This window comes from Mercenaria mercenaria, chromosome 11 (assembly GCF_021730395.1).
Source record: "Mercenaria mercenaria strain notata chromosome 11, MADL_Memer_1, whole genome shotgun sequence".
In the NCBI taxonomy this organism is placed as follows: Eukaryota; Metazoa; Mollusca; class Bivalvia; order Venerida; family Veneridae; genus Mercenaria; species Mercenaria mercenaria.
Genome location: NC_069371.1, coordinates 79,068,671 through 79,092,196, shown reverse-complemented (window position 1 = coordinate 79,092,196; position 23,526 = coordinate 79,068,671). Strand labels below are relative to the sequence as shown.

Here is a 23,526-nt window from a genome sequence, read left to right as displayed (position 1 = left end):
AAATAATTTGTACCAACTTCTAACGGTCACCCAAGAAACATTAATGTAAAATCATTTTAAAATTGGGCCTCCTGTTTCTGACAAGAAATATTTTAAAGTTTCCACTAGATACATACAGGTAAAAGTGACAACGCCCCCTGGGGGCAAATTTTTTATGAATCAGAGTAATTTGAACAATCTTGGAAGAGCTTTACATAAGGACCGTTTGTGTGAAATTATATTCAAAATCGAACTGGTGGTTTCGTCGGAGATGTCGTCTGAAGCTTTTTCTATTTTTAGCTCTGGCTATGTGCAACTAAGCAGAATGGTTTGAACAAACTTGGAAGACCACCCAAGGGACATCCAGGCCAAGTTTTATCTCCTTCCAGCACATGGTTTCAGAGGTGTCATTTGAAGAAAAGAGTGGACAGACTGACGCCCGACGGTGCATGATCACAATAGCTCACCCCGAGCACTTTGTGCATACAGGCTAAGAAGGGACACAACTCAAATAAGTATTTGGACTTGAAGTCCTGACAAAATGCTGTGTTCACTTGAAACTGATGATATGACAATCTTTTGATTTAAAATGGTTGGCACTGTTAAATAGCAAGATAGGCTTACAGTTCAGACACTTCTGTGTTCCGGAGCCTAGGACTACAATGGCATAAAAACACAAAATCACACTAGCATTTTGTTAGCATATAAAACATTTTAATATTTATTATCAAATCATAATGAACATGGTCCTACATAATGAATCTTTAAATCTATTTTTCCTAAAACATGCATAAAAAATACTAACATCTACAGAAACTGGAACTTCTCTTGTTACATATATAAATTACAATATATCTTGAATAATGTTTCCAGAAAACAGTCCTTGGAATCATAAGTTAATAACCCTACCATACTGGTATCTGTTATATAAATTAATTGATCAGTTTTGGTTCAAGAAACAAAAATTAGTCTTAAAATATAGTACCTATATAATCTATAAATGTATTACTCTATTACTGCTTTCACCATTATCAACAGCAAATAAATTTTCTATCAGTAACATAATTTGCCACCTCAGTTCATACACTGGTTCTTTACTCCCTTTTTGCACTGAAGTGGGGACATAATATCCAAAATAGTTTACATACAATAACAACCGTGGTAATCATGAACAGGTGCTATATACAGTCTGTTTCAACTGACCTAGCAGTTACAGATACTGGACCAAACTTTCTTCAGGACGTTTGTAAACTATGCTCGACAAGAGCTTCCATTATCCCTGTGTATATATCTTGGTTTATTTATAGCCGCCACCTTTTGGCCAAATAGGCAACTCCTACACAAGGCTGCAGTGTGATTTGAGTTGGGAGGAAAAAGCAAAATACAGAAGATGCTCTAATTCCAGAAGCCCAGGGAAGAGACTGTCTAGACCATATTTGGGAGAGTTGACCGAATGAAGTGACATTCAGTTAAAAGAGTTACATCAACCTACTTTATATGTTTACTCACTATACAAAATTCCGCTGCAGAAAGGACCAGCCATTTCAGTTAGTAATTTCTAAGGATGTATACCGGAATCAAATACATCAATACACGTTATGGTGTATTTTAAATCAACAATTGCTTTACATGTAGTAAAACCTTTGTTGACAGCTAGGCCAATAGAAACAGACTGCATCATTCTACGTTACAAATAACATCACACACTTGCAACAAAACAACAGACACACAAGAAAATAAAGAAATTTGTGATAGATCACATGGCGATTCGTTTTTGATGCAAGCTGGCAAATAATAATGGCATATGAATATGAAAACGTCAACAGTGTCCGACACATTTCTTCATGAGGTGATCTAGTGCATTTCCGTCTATGAACAATGATCGCGAGGTGTATTAATGTTTCAAACACTGTTTTAATGACATCTGTCAACACACCTTTTTTTGTAACTTGTATCACACTTTTTTCTTTGTTGGTATACATACTTTTTCAACTTTTGAACACCAGTTTGTTGATGGGCTACACTGAACACATGGTCAATGGAGAGTGAAAAATCTGTTCTTCACTCAGGTGTTCTTTATAATCCAGCTATCTTCATTATTTCAACACTTGTTACTTTATCTAAAGTTTGTGGGCATTTCTTATCAGTACATCCCGCCCATTCCTCCCATACCACCCATCCCGCCCATGCCACCCATTCCCGCCATAGGGTCAGCCTTATCTTCTTTAGGGATTTCTGTAACAACACACTCGGCTGTGGATAATAATGAGGCAACACCGGAGGCATCCACAAGCGCTGTTCGGACAACCTGAAATACATGAAATAGGTCAGCTTAGTGGAGATGCTATTTTGAGAGATCCTCTGAAAGAACTTTTGTTTTTATGACGTTCAAGGCGATATTAGACCTAAATTCAAACTTGAACCTACGAGCAATTACTTCAGCATATAATTAACATGTTTATTTGTATTAACAGTACTGTGTGTTAAGTTTATAAAAGGACATACCTAATACATGTTTAGCTAAGCGCAGTATAAATGTGTACTCTAGAAACAAGTTTCTTAAACAAATGACTGTCATACATAAAATTTAATTGTGAAAGTTGTTTGACAAAAACAATTCATTTATATAGTCAATTAACGTCATTAAAAAGGATTTTCTACATTTAAAGTTAATATCTAAAAATATTTTAGACCTAAACCTTTTAGAAGAAGACATGCATTAGATATTTCATTATAAAGGAACACTTCAGAAGTTAAAGCTTCAGTAGTACACTGCTAGCAGGAGCATAAATAGTTTAGAGCAGCTTGCTGTGCTCAAGCAGTGTTCGTGGTTTCCCACTGTTGACTTAGACCTCTCAAAACTCTTGATATCTATTTTACTCGTCCCCTTGCTACCTCGGGTTGATAAGTATTTTACTGCATAAAAATTACAAATAATTATAATATATAAACACACCCATAAACAAATCGTACCTTTGTTGGGTCAATGATACCCCTCTTCATTAAGTCGGTCATTTCTCCCTCCAATGCATCATATCCCATAGTACCACTCTCTGCTAGGATTTTCTCTATTATCACATTTGGCTCATTTCCAGTATTTCCTATGATCGTCTGTGCTGGCACACGCAACGCTTTTCGGATAATTTCAACACCTGTAAATAACAATAAATTAACTTATACAAGAATGCCAAAATGTGCTACAGTCGTAACCTTTTAAATCTGAAACAGGTGCTCTAAAACAAATGTTTTATAGCAGTAGACAGGTAATGACATCCGGCAATTTTCGTCCAGTAACATATTCTCTGTACGTCCAATAACATATTCTCCGTACGTCCAATAACATTCTCCGTACGTCCAATAACATATTCTCCGTACGTCTAATAACATATTCTCCGTACGTCCAATAACATTCTCCGTTAACATATTCTCCGTACGTCCAATAACATATTCTCCATATGGGATTTCGGAATTCTCTGATTGTTTGTATGAACAACATCAGCAACTGAAGAATGCCATATATCAATTAGGAGATGGAATGAAAAATTTGACCAATGTCATTAAGGATTCTTTAACTTAATATTTGGGGTTTTCAGGAAGTGTTTAAAACAATTTAAACCAACCATCTCTCAAAACAGTGACATTACTCTACAATGGATGTAAATATAATTTATATCATCAAAGGATTCTTCTGCAGCAGACTTTATCATATCATACTTCTCTTATTTTGAACTCTCCGTAAATCTATGCTGTATAACTGAACTCTCCATAAATCTATGCTGTATAACTGAACTCTCCATAAATCTATGATGTACTAAATTCTACATATGTCTATGCTGCTTAATAGAATCCTGCATAAATCTATGCTGTATAACTGAATTCAATTCTACGTAAGTCTATGCTGCTTAAATAGAATCCTGCATAAATCTATGCTGTATAACTGAATTCAATTCTACGTAAGTCTATGCTGCTTAAATAGAATCCTGCATAAATCTATGCTGTATAACTGAATTCAATTCTACGTAAGTCTATGCTGCTTAAATAGAATCCTGCATAATTCTATGCTGTATAACAGATTCCTGCATAAATGAATTCTACATCAATTTAAGCTGTACAATGTGCATCAAACATCATTAAGACAGTGTGGAAGAAAATATAATTTCAGAAGTTCAGTATAGAGAGTAACAACTGAAAAATTCCAACTCCTTAAGTAGAGTAAAATAACTGTAGTACAGTATACACTTCTATTTTTACAGACTCAATAGTGAATAGTAACTGAAAACTTCTGTCATCTGCTGCATTATCATCCTTCAAACAAGAGCTGTCCATAAGACAGCCAAGCTCGACTATTCGAAATATTGTCACAGAAGCTGGAAATTATTACCCAAAATGTAAATATCAAAAGAGTTTTAAGTTCAAAAGGGGACATATCAGAGTTATGGGACTTGATGCTACAACTAGTTTTATAAACCCCGAAACCATGTTAAGTTTCAATTCATACTGCTTAGTTTTGGGATAGTAACTTGCATGTAAACTTTAACCAGAATTTTCTAAGTCCAAAGGGGGCATAATTGCCTCAAAATACTGTTAAGAGTTATGGAACTTGACCCAGTGAGGTAGTAATTGATCTAGAAAAAGAATAAATAAAGTTCCAAATCTAATTGCCTTTTAGTAATAGCTGTAGTACTTGCACGCAAAACTTTAACAGAATTTTCTAAGTCCAAAAGGGGGCATAATTTGCCAAATACATGCCAGAGTTATGGGACTTGACCCAGTGAGGTAGGTAATTGATCTAGAAAAAGAAAAATAAGTTTCAAATCTATATGCCTTTTAGTAAAAAGAAGGTCAGAGTTATGGGACTGGTGCTATCAACTAGTTTTATATACCCGAGACACATGTGAAGTTTCAATTCAATATCTGCATTAGTTTTGGAGATAGTAACTTGCATGTAAAACTTTAACCAGAATTTTCTAAGTCCAAAAGGGGGCATAATTTGCTCAAAATACATGTTAGAGTTATGGAACTTGACCCAGTGAGGTTGGTAATTGACCTAGAAAAAGAATAAATAAGTTTCAAAGCTATATGCCTTTAAATGATAGCTGTATGTACTTGCATGCAAAAACTTAACCAAGGTGTGATGCCGACGCCGACGCCAGGGTGAGTAGAATAGCTAGACTATTCTTCGAATAGTCGAGCTAATAAAATGAATATTCATTGATAAGCTTTAACTACATCTACTGTGAATGTTGATTTTACCTATTTTTTGATCTTCGTTGGCTGCTTGCACATTATCAAGGGCTGGTAAACACCTGAGGAGTGCACAGCCACCTCCTGGTACGATTCCTTCTTCTACGGCAGCCTTTGTTGCGTTGAGAGCATCGTTAACACGATCCTTCTTCTCATTAACTTCTACTTCACTCGTACCTCCAACCTGTCAATCATCAAACAGTCACACTCTTAATAATTTTTCATCTAAATTGTTAACTTTTATCACCTTTTAACAATGAAAGGGTAAGGGTAAATATTTATACGTTGGACCATATTGTAAACTGGCTCTGCCAAATACGTCATCCACTAGAACTTACTTACTAAGTTGGGATTTTGCTAATACCTTTAGTGATAAAGATTGCAGTACCTAAATCTCCCAACTTAAACAATTCTTGTGGCAGACAAGTCAATACATTAGAAACTTAAACTTTTTGTTTGTTTTGGGTTTAACGCTATTTTTCAACAGTATTTCAGTTGTGTAACGGCGGGCAGTTAACCAGTTTTCCTGGATTCTGTACCAGTACAAACCTGTTCTCCGCAAGTAACTGCCGACTTCCCCACATGAATCAGAGGTGGAGGACGACTGATTTCAGACACAATGTCTTTCATCAAATCGTCCCGGAGAACATACGCCTCGCCTGTGGATCGAACTTGCGACCCCACGATCCGTAGATCTGTCTATTGAGCTAAGCGGGTGGGACTTTAACTTTATATCAATGACTCCACTAGTTAATTAAGTTGATTGCCTGGATATTTATTCAAATATTTTCTCATATTTAATTCCCGTCCCCTCCAAATTTTCAGCTAATTCTTTATTTACCAAAGTCCACAACTCGTAATCTATATTTTTAGTCTGTTTTTTTAAAAACATTTTTCAGCTGTCAACAGGATGTCAATTGCTGGCTACATCTGTAACAAAACATACCTACGACTGAGCAGTTATCAAAACTTACCTTCAATACAGCAATACCATTGGACAGCTTTGCCAATCTCTCGTTCATTTTCTCCTTCTCATACTCTGAGGTAGATAACTCAATATCTTCTTTGATCTGGTTAATTCTTTTCTCAACATCCGCTGTATCTCCTTTACCCTGTAAAATATATACAGTAATTGATAACAAGGTCTGTATAAAACTGTTGTAAGCCCAGCTTCTGGGGTCTACCATGGTCAAGTGGTCAAAGTTGCTCACTTAACTACCGGTACTGTAGGTTTAAAACCTCATACAAGGTGTAGAATTCTGTCTGATTGAGCTTTCCTGCAGGTTTACGAAGGTCAGTGTTTCTACGTATGTGTTGGCTTATGCCTGAAATAATGCCAGCAAGACACCAGGGGTCTTCCTACACCACAAGAAGCTTAAAAGTCACCATATGACCTATCATTAAACCCTACAAACATAAAAAATAACATTTCTGAACAGAGGTTGTATTTTCTTCACCAACTTAGTACTGCACAAAGTACAAAATGTCACAGAGCATAATGCCCACACTGTCATAAAATGGACAATATAGGAAAGTGAACTCTGTCGTTAATCTACACCAAAGTTTTACCAGTTAATGCCATAACATAAACCGGCGGTAAATGGTGATTCTGTAAATCAAATACTAGACATGAAATTTTAGTTTTTATTTCATTTCTTTTATCAATTTTTTATGGCTTATGTAATTTGTTTTATTTTTCACAGATAACAAGAGACTACTTTTGAAACAAGAGGGTCATGATGACCCTGGATCGCTCACCTGAGTAATATGAGCTACATGTTTCAAATGTCAAACTGATGCTAAAATATTAAGAAAGTAGGTCAGTAGGTCACATTCATGGTCACTGACAGACATCAAGTGGTCACAAAAACTCATCATGAGCCTTTGGCTCAGGTGAGCTAAAAATGCATGCCCCCCTTTACTGCTTCATTTGAATGGAGTGAGTGAGTGAGTGAGTTGGGTTTTACGGCGAATCGACACAAAATGGTCATAGATCGCCGATCATTTGAATCGAAGTGGTAATGGAAGTGGTAACTGGTCTGTAATATCTGGGTAAATGTTAGGTCAATTTTTTTAGAATCTTGATGTTATGGACTAGACAGGAAAAACACCCTTTTCACCTTTGTCCTCCAAGTGCGACCTTGATCTTTGAGCTGGGAGTCTTGGTAGCATGCATGACAAGTTGTCTCATTATGGGAAACTACTGTCCAAAAAGAAATTGAAATCCCTTCATGTATGGCCAGGGTTTTTTATTTATTCTATAGCAGCTGCCGAATATCGGCCTCGTCCCCCAGCCGAGGATTTCCCCCACAGCCAAGGATTTCCCCTACCGCAGTCCGAAATTTCCCTACGTCCGAAATTACCCCCTCCGAAATCATAAACAAAGCAAGGGAGATTACTCCGTTAGTTCATATTGACGCTTTACGATGCTGTTTTACAACATCATCGGTTCCGATACCAAGCGTAAAAAAACTAAGATATCAGAGTCATTTTCGGAGGTAAACGGGGATTGTTAAAAAAAACTTCTTTTTTCATCGGCAAAAGACGTAAGTATATGTCTCATATTACGACACACTTTGTAAATATAGTTTAAAGTGTTTATTATGCATAATTGTAAATCCCCCCCCCCCACCCCAAATTTGCTCGTCGCGCGCTATTTTCTTCCCCCAATGACAGGCTGGGGCCCTTCCCCCCCAGTCGTAAAAAAAAAACCCTGATGGCAGAGTTATGGGCTACACAGTAAAAACTAGAATTGTGTCCATAGGGCCGGATGCCCCCACATACTGTGCCATCCTCTATACAGCAAAAACTAGCAAAGGGCAATAACTGCAGTAAAAACATTCACAGAAAAAATTCTTTCCTTTATGGTCATCTGCACATCAAGCTTGTTCATCTGTTAAAGTTTGAAGCAAATCAGGCTAATAGTGTGGGAGAAGTTGGACACACAAGATTTTTCTCTATATTCCATATGGCAAAATCTATCAAAGGGCCACAACTGCAGTAAAAATATTCACAGAAAATAATCCTTCCTTTATGGTCATCTGCACATCAAGGTTGTTCATCTGTGAAAGTTTGAAGCAAGTCAGGCTAATATAATTGGAGGAGTTGGACACTCAAGATTTTGGGACGTACAGACAGCAGCAACGCTATATGCCCCCCCACATAAATGTGTGGGGGCATTAAGTAAAGCACAAAATGTCACAGAGCATAATGCCCATACTATCATAAAATGGACAATATAGGAAAGTGAACTCTGCCGTTAATCTACACCAAAGTTTTACCAGTTAATGCCATAACAAAACTGGTGGTAAATGGTGATTCTGTAAATCAAATAATGCACAGTCTTTTAACCTTTACCCTGCTATATTTGATAATTTCTGAAATAGACAGGTCCATCATTCAATTTGGTTAATACCATTTATTATACAAAGAGGTGTTCACTGAAAATTTACTGACTGAATAACGAACAGTGCTGACCAAGATTAGTCTGCGTGGATCTGAACTGGTCGCAAAGGCAGAATCACTTGCCACCAGCCGGCTAAAGGTTAATTCTATTTTGTTCTGTTTATCAGTTTTCATGCCATTATGTATTTTGTTTTATTTTTCAAAGATAAAAAAAGTCAAATGTAACTGTAAAACAACAAACAATACATGAAGGTGGAAATCAAATGACAGTGAACAAACGGCACCTGTTACAAGAAAACATGGTTCTTTTTAGGGACTCCACTCAAAGTCCTAGACTGTACGAAGATGATCAGACCACTGTACCCACTGGTAAGATTTGTCATTAAGTATGCCCGAATTTGGTTAAAATGTAACACACAGAGGAAAATCTTCTCTTCTGTATATATATTGCCATAAAAACTGAGTCAACAACATTATCCTGATAATAATCTGACTGAACAAAATCACTGTGCTGTTTAATTGAATGATCTTTCCTTAATTACATATTGTTTAAAGGGAATTCCTATATTTTTTTATGCGCATCTTTCTGTGCAGCCGACACTTTCTATGGAAAACTGAATTAAGTCAACATTTGTTGAAACATGTTACAGACAATCTTAAATATGAGGAATTTTGAATGAAATAACATTTTTGATAAGTTATATCAGTAATCAAATGTTGATACTGGTTTATGTTGTATTGACAAGTATCATGCCTGACAGGTATCCTGCTATTTTTGTGGTTGTGTTTTCACATCGCATTTTAGTACAAAGACAGTGTTGTTCATATAATGTAAGATAATTGACCTAGTACTGATAAGACAATATCACCTTACAGATTATTTAGAATCCAATTATAGAAAGAATTAAGAATTTTTAAAACTTTTTTTTAACTTTTAGCAGACATACATGTAATCAATTTGGCCAGGTTCGCGCCATTTCCGTCCGAACAGGTGTTGTATTCTAGCGGTCTTAACATAAAATTTAGCCTGGTGACCCATACATTTTTAGCCATTTTTATGCTTACAATACAATTATCTATACACAAGAAGAAAAAGAAAAAATTCTCTGAAAGAGTTTTGTCAAAATTAAAAAAAAATATTCTTCACTATGGGTATTTTTCATTGAAAAAAGTTCACAAAAGTAAATATGAAACATTTTTTTCCCCTTTTTTTCCCATTATTGTAAGGATAGGGTATTACAAATATGACTATGATAGGGCTGTCATTGATTGGGTCTTTTGCATATCGACGATACCAATATATCGGAAGACAAATATCGACGATACATCGATATATCGATTATTAAGTTAGATTAACAATTTCTTTGTTTATGGGCATGCTATATACCTTCTTGTTAATGTTATGTCTTTTTTTTGCCTACTTTTTATATTACTGTTTGATTGTGTTGTATTTGTATCTATGAAATAAATAAAATAAATGAAAATTAATGAAATCTTTTATAGATCTTCATTGTGCCTTCACTCCTCTTTTGCATTTATCCTACTTTACAACCTAGTAAACAATAATACCAGGCACTGGAGTTGGGTTTCAAACAGCTAAAATTCTGCATTTCTCTTCCACAGATATCTATTTATTTATTAAATGAATTAATTTATTTATTTACAATGTTTTTATTTATTTTTAGCCTGTTTCATACCCTGTCTTAATTTTTACCTTGCACAAGTTTACATTCGGATTAGGTACTGGCACCGCGTGTTTTCTTTTGTTGTTGTTGTTTTTCTTTTGTTTTCTTTTTTAACTTCTGCCCAAGTTTTCAATGGGCCTCAAATTTGTAGTGTTTGACTGTTTGTTTGTTGTACTGAAAGGCATGTTTAAGCAACACTCTGTGTTTCTACGAACCAAAACAAAGCTTTTCCTTCTGTCTTTTGACTGTTTTTCCACTATTTAAGCCGGCGACGGCTTCCTCTTCGGCCATCTTTGATTGTTATTGTTACGGGCACTAGCTAAATTCTGTACCTTTTACTGAGCGATCAGCTATACGCGAACAAGTAAAAAGCCGAGATTGACGTAGAAACAGTATATATACTCTATGTTTTTACATGCACAAACAACGAAGTGACCTTTCAAGACAGGACAACGTAACTTTTTGCAAATAGATTCTAAGTTGAGCCCTTTTTACTTCTACCCATATAGGTAGTGCCGGCTAGTGGGAAAAGACTGCTACGGTACAAGTTTAGACATGACCTTTTTTGACAACTTCCGTTACTTTCGGCACATTTTTGCAGGCAGAAAAAGTTGTTTTAGAGGGTCTGAGTGTTTATCTAGACAGTTGTTTTTTCTCTCTGTAAAATATCGATTTTTGAAAATGGGAATCGATAATCGATCGACCAAAAAATATCGTTGATACATCGATATCGTTTCTATCGATGACAGCCCTAGACTATGATATCAAATAAGTATATAATAAAATCTGTAAAAAGAAAAATCCGTATTGTGCTGCCTGGATGTATATTTTGGTTGGTATTTATAAAAAAGCAGAAAATTATGAAAATGTTGAAAAATCGCTGGCAGTTTCAGCAACAGTGGGTGTGTTCAAAACAATTTTTCACAAAAACAAGCCTGGTGACCTATTGTTTTTATTTGTTCATTGTTTTCAGCACAAATTTTTCTATCATATATGTGAATTTAAAAAAATTTTATGAAAGGAAAAAAAATATAGGAATTCTCTTTAACAGAATGTAATGTCTGTGTTATGCTGAAATGCATGGAACAGGGTTTTAAAATTGTATTGTGGGTGGACATGCAGGTAGCAGTGTGAGTAGACATGCTTGTCACTGGGTGCAATGCTTGTACTGTGTGTGGACTTGCATGTCACTGGGTGCAATGCTTGTACTGTGTGTGGACTTGCATGTCACTGGGTGCAATGCTTGTACTGTGTGTGAACTTGCATGTCACTGGGTGCAATGCTTGTACTGTGTGTGGACTTGCATGTCACTGGGTGCAATGCTTGTACTGTGTGTGGACTTGCATGTGTCTGGGTGCAATGCTTGTACTGTGTGTGGACTTGCATGTGTCTGGGTGCAATGCTTGTACTGTGTGTGGACATGCATGTGTCTGGGTGCAATGCTTGTACTGTGTGTGGACATGCATGTGTCTGGGTGCAATGCTTGTACTGTGTGTGGACATGCATGTGTCTGGGTGCAATGCTTGTACTGTGTGTGGACTTGCATGTCACTGGGTGCAATGCTTGTACTGTGAGTGGACATGCATGTCACTGGGTGCAATGCTTGTACTGTGTGTGGACTTGCATGTCACTGGGTGCAATGCTTGTACTGTGTGTGGACTTGCATGTCACTGGGTGCAATGCTTGTACTGTGAGTAGACATGAGTCCGGTGCACTTGTAGTGTGGGACATGCTGTCATGGTGCAATGCTTGTACTGTGTGTGGACTTGCATGTGCCTTGGTGCAATGCTTGTACTGTGTGTGGACTGCATGGGCTGGTGCAATGCTTGTACTGTGTTTGGACATGACAAGTCTGGTGTTCATGCTTGTACTGTGTGGACATGCATGTGTGGGTGTCTGCTTGTTTCGTGTGGACATGCATGTTAAGTGGGTGTAATGCTTGTCCTGTGTGTGGACATGCACGTAACAGGGCGTAATGCTTGTTCTGTGCATGGACATGCATCTTACAGGGCGTAATGCTTGTTCTGTGTGTAGACATGCATGTAACAGGGCATAATGAGTGTCCTGTGTGTGGACATGAATGTAACAGGGCATAATGCTTGTCTTGTGTGTGGACATGCATGTAACGGCGTAATGCTCGTCCTGTGTGAGGACATGCATGAAACGTCGTAATGCCTCTTCTGTGTGTGGACATGAATGTAACAGGGCATAATGCTTGTCCTGAGTGTGGACATGCATGTAATAGGGTGTAATGCCTCTTCTGTGTGTAGACATGCATGTAACAGGGCGCAATGGTTGTTCTGTGTGTGGACATGCATGTAACAGGGTGTAATGCCTCTTCTGTGTGTGGACATGAATGCAACAGGGCGTAATGCTTGTCCTGTGTGTGGTCATGCATGTAACTGGGCGTAATGCCTCTTCTGTGTGTAGACATGCATGTAACAGGGCTTAATGCTTGTGTGGACATGCATGTAACAGGGTGTAATGCCTCTTCTGTGTGTGGACATGCATGTAACAGGGTGTAATGCCTCTTCTGTGAGTAGACATGGATTTTTGTTACAGAGAGTAATGTCTGCTTTTTTGGGACATGCATGTAACAATGTTTAATGAAGAATTCTATGCCCCGAATAAGGCTCGAACCCACGTAGGCGAGGGGCAAGTGATTTGAAGTCAGCGACCTTTACCACTCGGTCACAAAGGCCCCTGAATCCTAAAGAAATTTTCTAAATGTTTACAAATGAAACACAACATGAATCTGTTAAAATGTGTAAACGTTGGAGCCTTGTCAGAAGTGTTAAGCTAAATGTCTGTAACAGAGCATAATGCCCATATTGGCAACAGACAACACAGGAAAGTGAACTCTGTCTTTAGTCTACACCAAAGTTTTACCAGTTAATAAACAAAATAACATTAACTGGCGGTATCAGGTGATTTCATTTGATATCTGAAAAATGCTAAGTTATACTTGAAACAGCCAACACTACATACAAATATTAAAATAGTTGGGCATTATTGTCAGTAGAAAACCACTGTTAATATAAGAGATATAAATCTTGCAACCATAGCGAAAAAGGTACGATTTTGTGATTTCCACGTGCATTAACTGGAGTTTCACATGTACTCACCTTCATCATTAATGTATCATCCTTTGTAATTGTGACTTCTCCTATACCACCAAAGTCGTTCATCTGGATATCCTCTAGTTTATACATATCTGCTTCATCTCCAAACACCACGCCACCGCTTGCCACTGCCATGTCACGAAGCGTGTTCTTACGGTTGTCTCCGAAGCCTGGAGCTTTCACTGCTACAACTTGTAGACCAACCTTGAGTCTGCAAGAAATTTAGTCATTTCATTTCAGAATTAGCATGCAGATGAAAATACTTCCTTCTAAAACTATGGCTTTCACTCTTGGTAATAACTTTATAGTGTCGCTGCCACACCTTTTGTTATAAACTTGAAGTGTACTAGTTTTTTTGTGAAATGTTTCTTAGGATAAATGTTTTTGCATGTATCTCTTAGGTTCAATTAGGACGTATTAATGGATCCACTGTTTCTGATTACCTCCCTTTATGACTTTGATTGTGAAAGATAATCTTCAACATTGGAAGTACTGTTTTTCTAACCATGTCATTATACAAACTATCTGTTTTAACTGCTGCTTTACTGGCTTTTAACATAACACTAAAAGCCGTAAGAAACATTAGAAAGTCTTTCTTGACCTGTATTTGTTTGCCTGTTTAAAGAATTTACTGCCATTTTTGAACAGTACTTCAGTTATGCAACAGTAATCAGTTAACCGAACCAATATTCCTGGATTCTGAGTCAGTACTAATTTTTTTTGTTTTGAAGTAACTGATAATTTCCCCTTGGGTCTTATATTTCAGAAACAAGCTTTAGATAAAATTAGAACTAATCTATATATTTTTTTTTTTCAAAAGCATGTATTAAAATGTATTTCAATACGATTTTATAAATGGTAAATTTGTCATGACTCCAAATCAATATTAAAACAATCTTATGCATAAGTATATTAAAGCCATTAAAGAAAAACGTAAAAGAAACATTTCAAAGCTAGTTTTGTTCTGATCTTCTTTCCCTTTGTTTGAACAGATAAACAAATAAACAAACCTGTTGAGAACAAGTGTACTAAGAGCCTCTCCATCCACGTCTTCAGCAATGATGACGAGAGGTTTACGTGCCTGGTTTGCAAGTTCAAGAGCTGGAATGATTGACTGGATACTCGAGATCTTCTTTTCACTGAGCAGAACTAGTGCGTCCTGAAACTCACATTTTGCTCCTGCAAAATACAATCATGGTGCAGACAAAATTCAAGTACCTTTCATGGACTTTTCAAGTACTATTCCTATCAATCAAAAACTTTAGTCAACTATTTCCAAAACAGAAATTGCACAATTGCACTCTTTGTAAATTGATAAAATGTTGTGCATATTATATGCCTGCTAATGGTACACCACTATCGATAAATGACCAAATATCACTAATTTCTTTCAAATTTTGTCCATTTTTGTATTTCTTTTTCATATTCATTCTTTCTACAAAACAGTTTCTGACAGAACTTATCTGAAGAGAAATTAAAAGATTCTTTTTTTTTTCAAACTTACTTTTTCAAGTGTTTAGACATTTTCAATGAGTTTTGAAGGACTGACATCAAATTCAAGGGCCTTTTCAAGGTTACTGGTCTGTACAAACCCTGTTCATTCTAAATTTCTTAGCCTTAAACCACATAGAATCATTTATTTTCAACTACATAAATGCTTCAAAACAAAAGACAACTTCAAAAATTAATACATATATATGTCAAATGTTAACACGCTGCTTTGTTTCAATCTGAGCTTTCATAATTAATTATCTCTGATTTCTGCACAGAAGCATTTTTGTCATAACTCATGTACAGGGTACTGACTTTTTTCCATCAAATCTGCTTCGATAGTAAATATGTAATCAGGTATGTGTATCAACACTGTGAACAAACTATATTACCTTTTGATGAATTGATGAAGTAAGGTGAAATGTATCCTCTATCAAACTTCATTCCTTCTATTGTCTCAAGCTCATCCTTCAATGTTTTGCCATCCTGATAAATTGCAGAAAAACATCCCATGATTAAATTCACATTCCTAAGTTAGCAACTTGCAAGTTTGAATGTTTTAGGATAGTTCTGTAGAACTTACTGCAAAAACTCACTTTTGTAAAATCATTACTTTTCGTGGCTACCAACAACCATTAACATCCCAATTCATTTTATCTTCAAAAGTCTAGCTGAAATCCATCATTCATGTCTCTATGAAATAACCATACTGGCCAATAATCTACGCAACTTCACGCCAAGAAAATGAGAAGACTTTACAATATCCTGCAAATATTTCTTGTCATAGTATTCAGGGTAGCTAACTCAATATATAGTCTCAAGCACGACACGTTGCATGTATTTAACCCTTACCATGCTAAATTTCTATAATGGACTTGTCTTCCAATTTGGACAGTACCATTAACTGTTAAAAGGGGCGCTTACTAAACAAGAGGACCATGATGGTCCTGAATCGCTCACCTCTTCCCACATGACCCAGTTTTGAGTATGACGTCGTTTTTCTATTATTTGACATAGTGACCTAGTTTTTGAGCTCATGTGACCCAGTTTTGAACTTGACCTAGATATTATCAAGATAAAAATTCTGACCAATTTTCATGAAGATCCATTGAAAAATATGGTCTCTAGAGAGGTCACAAGGTTTTTCTATTATTTGACCAATGGACCTAGTTTTCGAAGGTACGTGACCCTGTTTTGAACTTTACCTAGATATCATCAAGGTGAACATTCTCACTAATTTTCATGAAGATCTCATGAAAAATATGGCCTCTTACAGAGGTCACAAGGTTTTTCTATTTTTAGACCTACTGACCTAGTTTTTGACCGCACGTGACCCAGTTTCGAAACTGATCTAGATATCATCAAGGTGAACATTCAGATCAATTTTCATGCAGATCCATTGAAAAATATGGCCTCTAGAAAGGTCAAAAGATTTAAATAATTTTAGACCTACTGACCTAGTTTTTGACCGCAGTTGACCCAGTTTCAAACTTGATCACATCAAGATGAACATTCAGACCAACTTTCATACAGATCCCATGAAAAGTATGGCCTCTAGAGAGGTCACAAGGTTTTTTTCTTATTTGACCTTCTGACCTAGTTTTTTAAGGCACGTGACCTAGTTTCAAACCTGACCTAGATATCATCAAGATGATCATTCAGACCAATTTTCATACAGATCCAATGAAAAATATGGCCTTTAGAGAGGTCACAAGATTTTTCTATTTTTAGACCTACTGACCTAGATTTTGACAGCATATGACCCAGTTTCGAACTTGACCTAGATATCATCAAGATGAACATTCAGACCAACTTTCATACAGATCCAATGAAAAATATGGCCTTTAGCGAGGTCACAAGGTTTTTCTATTATTTGACCTACTGACCTAGTTTTTGATGGCACGTGACCCACTTTCGAACTTGACCTAGATATCATCAAAATGAACATTCAGATTAACTTTCATACAGATCCAATGAAAAATATGGCCTCTAGAGAGGTTACAAGGTTTTTCTATTATTTGACCTACTGACCTAGTTTTTGATGGCACGTGACTTACTTTCGAACTTGACCTAGATATCATCAAGGTGAACGTTCTGACCAATTTTCATGAAGATGTCATGAAATATATGGCCTCTAGAGAGATCACAAGATTTTTCTATTTTTAGACCTACTGACCTAGATTTTGACAGCATATGACCCAGTTTCGAACTTGACCTAGATATCATCAAGATGAACATTCAGACCAACTTTCATACAGATCCCATGAAAAATATGGCCTTTAGAGAGGTCACAAGGTTTTTCTATTATTTGACCTACTGACCTAGTTTTTGAGGGCACGTGACCGAGTTTCGAACTTGACCTAGATATCATCAAGGTGAACATTCTGACCAATTTTCATGAAGATCTTGTGAAATATATGGCCTCTAGAGAGATCACAAGGTTTTTCTATTTTTAGACCTACTGACCTAGTTTTTGACGGCACGTGACCCAGTTTCGAACATGACCTAGATATCATCAAGGTGAACATTCTGACCAATTTTCATGAAGATCTTGTGAAATATATGGCCTCTAGAGAGGTCACAAGGTTTTTCTATTTTTAGACCTACTGACCTAGTTTTTGACCGCACGTGACCCATTTTCGAACTTGACCTAGATATCATCAAGATGAACATTCTGACCAACTTTCATAAAGATCCCATGAAAAATGTGACCTCTAGAGTGGTCACAAGCAAAAGTTTACGGACAGACGGACGCACGGATGACGGACACCGCGCGATCACAAAAGCTCACCTCGTCACTTTGTGACAGGTGAGCTAAAAAAAGTTACTGACTGAAAAGCATGAAAAGCGAACAGTGCAGATCATGATCTACACTGGTCGCAAAGGCAGAATCAATGGTGTCCAGCATGGTAAGGGTTAAATCTGTATTTTCTAAAAAAAATTTATATCGGCAGAAGCCATGCTGTCCTGCTTGGATGCTATCAGTGCTACCATATTGCTCACATTTGCCAGAAATAAAAAGGAAACTGGGCATTAGGTGTCAACCTCTACCCCTAAATGTAAAAGCCTAAAATATTTGTTAAAATGTTTTGGAGTCTAATACAGCAGAATTAACAACACTATCAGTGTTGACTTACGTTGACCGTAATAACACCATAACTGCAGATTTACCTTGCCTGTAAAGACACCATACCTACTTACCTTAACTGTAATAACACCATCCCTGCCGACTTTCTTCATGGCATCGGAGATGAGATTACCTACAGATTTGTCTCCATTGGCGGAGATTGTGGCCACCTGTAAAGTCGAAAGCATACTGTTAGGAAACAATGTACACTTTAAATGTACACAGCTCTCAAAACCTGCTGCAAAGTACAGCTGGTAACTCAAGAAATACAACAATACTTTCATACAGGAAATTGTTGTACATCTAGAACTGTTACATTAATTCACTTCTGGGAAACATCTGAAGTTGGTTAGTATATGATGTTAATTTGGTTGAAATAAAAAGGATTTTCATAGAAACTCTCTTTGAGCAATTTTAGACTTATTATTTACCTGTGCAATTTCTTCAGGTGTTGTGACAGGTTTTGACATTTTCTTCAATTCTTCAACAACAGCATCAACTGCCATCATCACACCTGAAAAATTCCAGCTGAATATTAAGGCCTAAAAAAAAATATTGTTTGTTTCAACATGCCCCCCAAAAATAGGGTAGGTAGGTTGAAATTTTTTTTTTTACAATGAAGAAAGAGCAACTGCCCTGTAGAAGTATAAAAAATAGCGAAAAAATCGATTTTTTTTTCCAACGCAATAAAAAACATTTAGGGTCGCGGCAAATTTTTAGGGTAGGTCGGGACACCAGAAACAATTTTTTTTTAGGTCCAACTCAAAATAGTCATACGATATTCAGTATCTTCAAACAAAGACAACATGATCCACTTTCAACTACAAGAGTTAGTTAATCTTAAAACATGCAATCCTTCTCTCTTGTGCATTTTATCAGGAGGCAATGAAAAACAGAATTTTTCACCAGTTAATTTTATTGCAATAATATTAAAATTTCACTTGTTACTTCACATTAAGACAAAAATTAAGGTATAGGTCCATGTTTCGGAGAAAAAAGTTCGAACGTCATTAAATCATAGAAAGAAAGCATTGTTTTACATGAAAATTTAACAGCGTATAAAACATTTATATTATTCTACAAAACCATTGTCAATTTATTCATGTATGTATTAAATTCTGGAAAGGGACTGCATGAAGGGGCCACACTTCTGGACAGTTCAGCGCCGTTAAAAACTCACCATTTTGACAAAGCTGTTACATGTCTTCATTTTGATGCATTTGCAACATCGTGCGAGTGTTTAAACTTTACATAACTAGGTAAACCATCGTTTTTGACAATTGTTTACATTTATTTCTTTACAAATGACATTCTTATTCAAAGGGGGACAACTCATTAAGAATATTTTAAGTATCCAACTCTGTGGGACATAACAGTAAAGCATGTATTGGACAGATAAGTTGTGCGTCAAGGTGCTGTTCATTTACTAAAAAAATCTGTTATTTTGTGATATACTGCTAAACCTTAAGGTCATTAATACTAAATGACATTATCGATTTATCAAAATATATTTTTTAAATCAATAAAAATATATTATTTAAATTATTTAAGAAAATATACCTTTTCTGATCTCAATTGGATTAGCTCCTTTACTTATTTTATCAAAGCCTTCTTTTGCTATTGCACGTGCAAGAACAGTTGCTGACGTGGTCCCATCTCCGGCCTCCTCATTTGTGTTGTTAGCGACATCTTGTACCAGTTTAGCACCAATGTTCAGATATTTGTCTTTTAAATCAATGCCTTTAGCAACTGTTACACCATCCTTGGTGATTTTTGGACTTCCCCAGCTTTGTTCTAGGATGACATTTCTACCCTTAAATAGATAAAATAATAAAATAAATCTTTTGTGTTTCTTAATCATGTAAATGGAGATACTTTTAAAGTTTTTGTATTGCAATGTAATTATGCTTGTATTTCTGAGAAGTTGCAATTTAAGACAATACATGTATGTTAATATTGTATTTAAGTACTTTTGTTTTACGCAATTCGACAAAAAAAAAAATGGTGCTTAGGGTAACGGTCTAAAAACTAGAAGATGCTTTTATAGAAAAGCGCATGTCTCCCCCAATGCATAATCGTATAGGCAAGAACTCAATAGGGGACAGAAGCAAAAGTCAAAGAGACACCGACTGTTGGCAGCAATAGGGGTCATCTACTTGGTATGTCCAATCATCCTATCAAGTTCCAACATTCTGGGTCAAGTGGTTCTTAAGTTATTGACTGGAAAAAGAGTTATGTTTCGGGGGGGGGAGGAGAGAGAAGAGAGAGACATAAAAAAGCTGTGTAAGGTAGGGACAGTTTTTAGTTCGGCTAAAACAGCAAGGATGCTTGACTATGGTTATATAATGTTTTAATATATATAACCACATATTATAATATCAAGTAGCATCAAGGGGTTATTGTGCTTATTATAAATCAGAATCATTCTTTTGTATTTTCAAATTTATGTAAAAACCCTAAAGGTCAGCGGGTAATCGCTTGGTAGGGTCATTGTCTTTTAAAGTTTATTACTGAACTGGTCATATCTCTCAAATTGCATGCAATACTTTATTGTATGACTTTTGAAATGCAACTTCATATCATGTATTCTTCACAACAGAGGCAGTGGCTTCAGCCTGCTGCAGATGGAAAAAAGCTGAAATTTAGAACATCTTTAGATCTTTAAGAATAATCTGACAGCTCCTACTTTTGGTCCCATGGTAACTGCAACAGCGTCAGCAAGAAGATCTACTCCTTGAATCATCAGAGCCCTGGCATCTGAGCCAAACTTCAGATCTTTGGCATAACATCTGGCCAAAGTTGGAGTAAACTTCTTTGACACAGCGCTGCGGATGAGTGGTGATAGTCTATACATGGTGTCTGAAAAAAAAAATTATTTAAAGTATGTTTCATTTTTTTTCAAAACAGAAATGATGACACATGCCACCAGAATAAAATTACAAGAGGGCTAAGTCGCTCACCTGAGTTACACACCATAATAGTGTAACCATGTTTTACCTAGTGATTTCATGGAGACAAATATTCTGACCAAGTAACATTAAGATTGGAGCAAAAAAGGTGGCCTCTTGAGTGTAAACAAGCATTTTCTTTGATTTGACTTAGCGGCCTAATTTTTTACCCCACATGACCCAGATGCAAACTTGTCCAAAATTTCATGAAAACATTCTGACAAAGTTTCGGGAAGATTGGAGCAAAAAGGTGGCCTCTAGAGTGTATACAAGCATTTCCTTTGATTTGATCTAGTGACTTAGTTTTTAACCCCACGTTACCCAGATTTGAAATCATCCAAGACTTCATGATAACAGGTATTCTGACCAAGTTTTATGAAGATAGAATCAAAAATGTGCCCCCTAGGGTGTAAATAAGCTTATTCTTTGATTTGACCTGGTGACCTAGTTTTTGACGCACATGACCCAGATAAAAATTCATCGATATTTCAGGCAAACAAACATTCTGTCCAAGTTTCATGCACATCAAATGAACAGTGTTAACAAGCTTTTCCTTTGACCAAGTTTCATGAAGATAGGGTCATAAATGTGGCCTCAAGAGTGTTAACAAGCTTTTCCTTTGATTTGACTGGGTGACCTAGTTTTTGACCCCATATGACCCAGTTTTGAACTTTTCCTAGAAATCATCAAGATAAACATTCTGACCAATTTCATGAAGATAGGGTCATAAATGTGGCCTCTAGGTTGTTAACAAGCTTTTCCTTTGATTTGACCTGATGCCCTTGTTTTGACCCGACATGACCCAGTTTCGATCCAGGCCTAAAGATCATCAAGATAATCATTCTGTGCAAGTTTGTATCAAATCAAAGCATAAATGAAACCTTTATATGGCTGAAAGGGCCAAAATAGAAAATTTTGCCCCTTTCAGGGGCAGTAACTCTAAAACTCATGATGGAATCTAGGCATTTTCGAAAGGAACCGAGATCTTATTGTGACTTAAGTTGCGTTTTAGTGTGGTTGAAATCAAATAGAAAATGTCACTTCTATTGTGTTCACAAGTTAAAAATTAACAAATTTTGGCTCTTTCAGGGGTCAATCAGGGGCCGTAACTCCGGAACATATGACTGGATCTGACAGATTCATCGTGGAATCCAAGAGTTATTGTTATTAAAGATATTTTGCAAGTTTGTATCAAATCAAACCATAAATGAAGTCTTTATATGGCTGCAAAAGCCAAAATAGCAAAGTTTGGCCCTTTAAGGGGCCATAATTCTGGAACCCATGATGGAATCTGGCCATTTTTCGAAAGGAACCGAGATATTATGCCAGTACAAGTAGTGTGCAAGTTGATTAAAGTTGATCACAAAATGTGGTCTCTATCGTGTTCACAAACCAAAAATAGCAAATTTTGGCCCTTTAAGGGGCCATAACTCTAGAACCCATGAAGGGATCTGGCCAGTTTTCGAAAGGAACCAGTATTAAGCCAATACAAGTTGTGTGCAAGTTTGATTAAAATTGACTGCAAAATGTGGTGTCTATCATGTTCACAAGCCAAAAATAACAAATTTTGGCCCTTTAAGGGGTCATAACTCTGGATCCCATGACGGGATCTGGCCAGTTTTCGAAAGGAACCAAGATATTATGCCAATACAAGTTGTGTGCAAGTTTGATTAAAGTTGATTTCAAAATGTGGTCTCTATTGTGTTCACAAGCCAAAAATAGTAAATTTTGGCCCTTTACTCTGGAACCCATGATGGGATCTGGCCAGTTTCCGAAAGGAACCGAGATATTATGCCAATACAAGTTGTGTGCAAGTCTGATTAAAACTCATTAAAAAATGTGGTCTCTATCGTGTTCACAAGAAATTGTGAACGGATGATGGACAAAATGCGATCACAAAAGCTCACCCTGTCACTATGTGACAGGTGAACTAATAAAGGCAGACAGAAAAAAAGAGAGTAAATTATGAAACTCTCTATATAATACCGGTACACACATTCTCTTGATGTTTAATCAATATACACTATGAATTTTTCAGTATATAATATACAGATGTAGCTACAAACAAGTTTCAAATTGGTATCGCTGTCTGCACTATATATATTGTTGTCAAATGATCAAGGTACTCTTCATTTTGAAAACGAATAGGCGATATAGAATTTTTATTTATGGACCATTTTGGAAATTTAAAATTCAATTAAATTGGTAAATATATGAAATTTGTGATCTTAATATATTAACAAGGCAGTCTGAAAGACAGCTAAATCCCCCGCCACTGTTATGGATGGTGAAAGGGTAAACCTTTGACCTTGAGCTGTGACCTTGATCTTGAACTGACATGGCTGACTCATGAAATATGCACATCGCCTTGATGAGCTGATTATTTGACACAAGTTTCATGAAAATCCTTAAAGAGTTTTAGAAGATACAGAGCTCAAATCTTTGACCTCGAGTTGTGACCTTGACCTTGAGTCGACATGGCTGACTCTTGAGTTCTTGATGAGGTGATCATTTGACCCAAGTTT

General features: G+C 36.4%; 1 protein-coding gene across 1 annotated transcript in view; it reads right to left on the bottom strand.

The window, feature by feature from the left end:
* Positions 1 to 671: 671 nt before the first annotated feature.
* LOC123532833 (60 kDa heat shock protein, mitochondrial-like) overlaps positions 672 to 23,526 on the bottom strand; it is a 28,172-nt gene continuing 5,317 nt past the window's right edge. The window contains exons 2-12 of the mRNA XM_045314417.2: positions 20,740 to 20,912; positions 19,614 to 19,866; positions 18,485 to 18,567; positions 18,128 to 18,223; positions 15,319 to 15,412; positions 14,446 to 14,614; positions 13,439 to 13,646; positions 6,198 to 6,335; positions 5,233 to 5,407; positions 2,953 to 3,131; positions 672 to 2,287 (exon numbers count right to left, since the gene is read on the bottom strand). Coding sequence (XP_045170352.2) covers positions 2,123 to 2,287; positions 2,953 to 3,131; positions 5,233 to 5,407; positions 6,198 to 6,335; positions 13,439 to 13,646; positions 14,446 to 14,614; positions 15,319 to 15,412; positions 18,128 to 18,223; positions 18,485 to 18,567; positions 19,614 to 19,866; positions 20,740 to 20,907 — 1,728 coding nt within the window. The 5' untranslated portion in view covers positions 20,908 to 20,912 and the 3' untranslated portion in view covers positions 672 to 2,122. The remainder of the gene's footprint in view (positions 2,288 to 2,952; positions 3,132 to 5,232; positions 5,408 to 6,197; positions 6,336 to 13,438; positions 13,647 to 14,445; positions 14,615 to 15,318; positions 15,413 to 18,127; positions 18,224 to 18,484; positions 18,568 to 19,613; positions 19,867 to 20,739; positions 20,913 to 23,526) is intronic.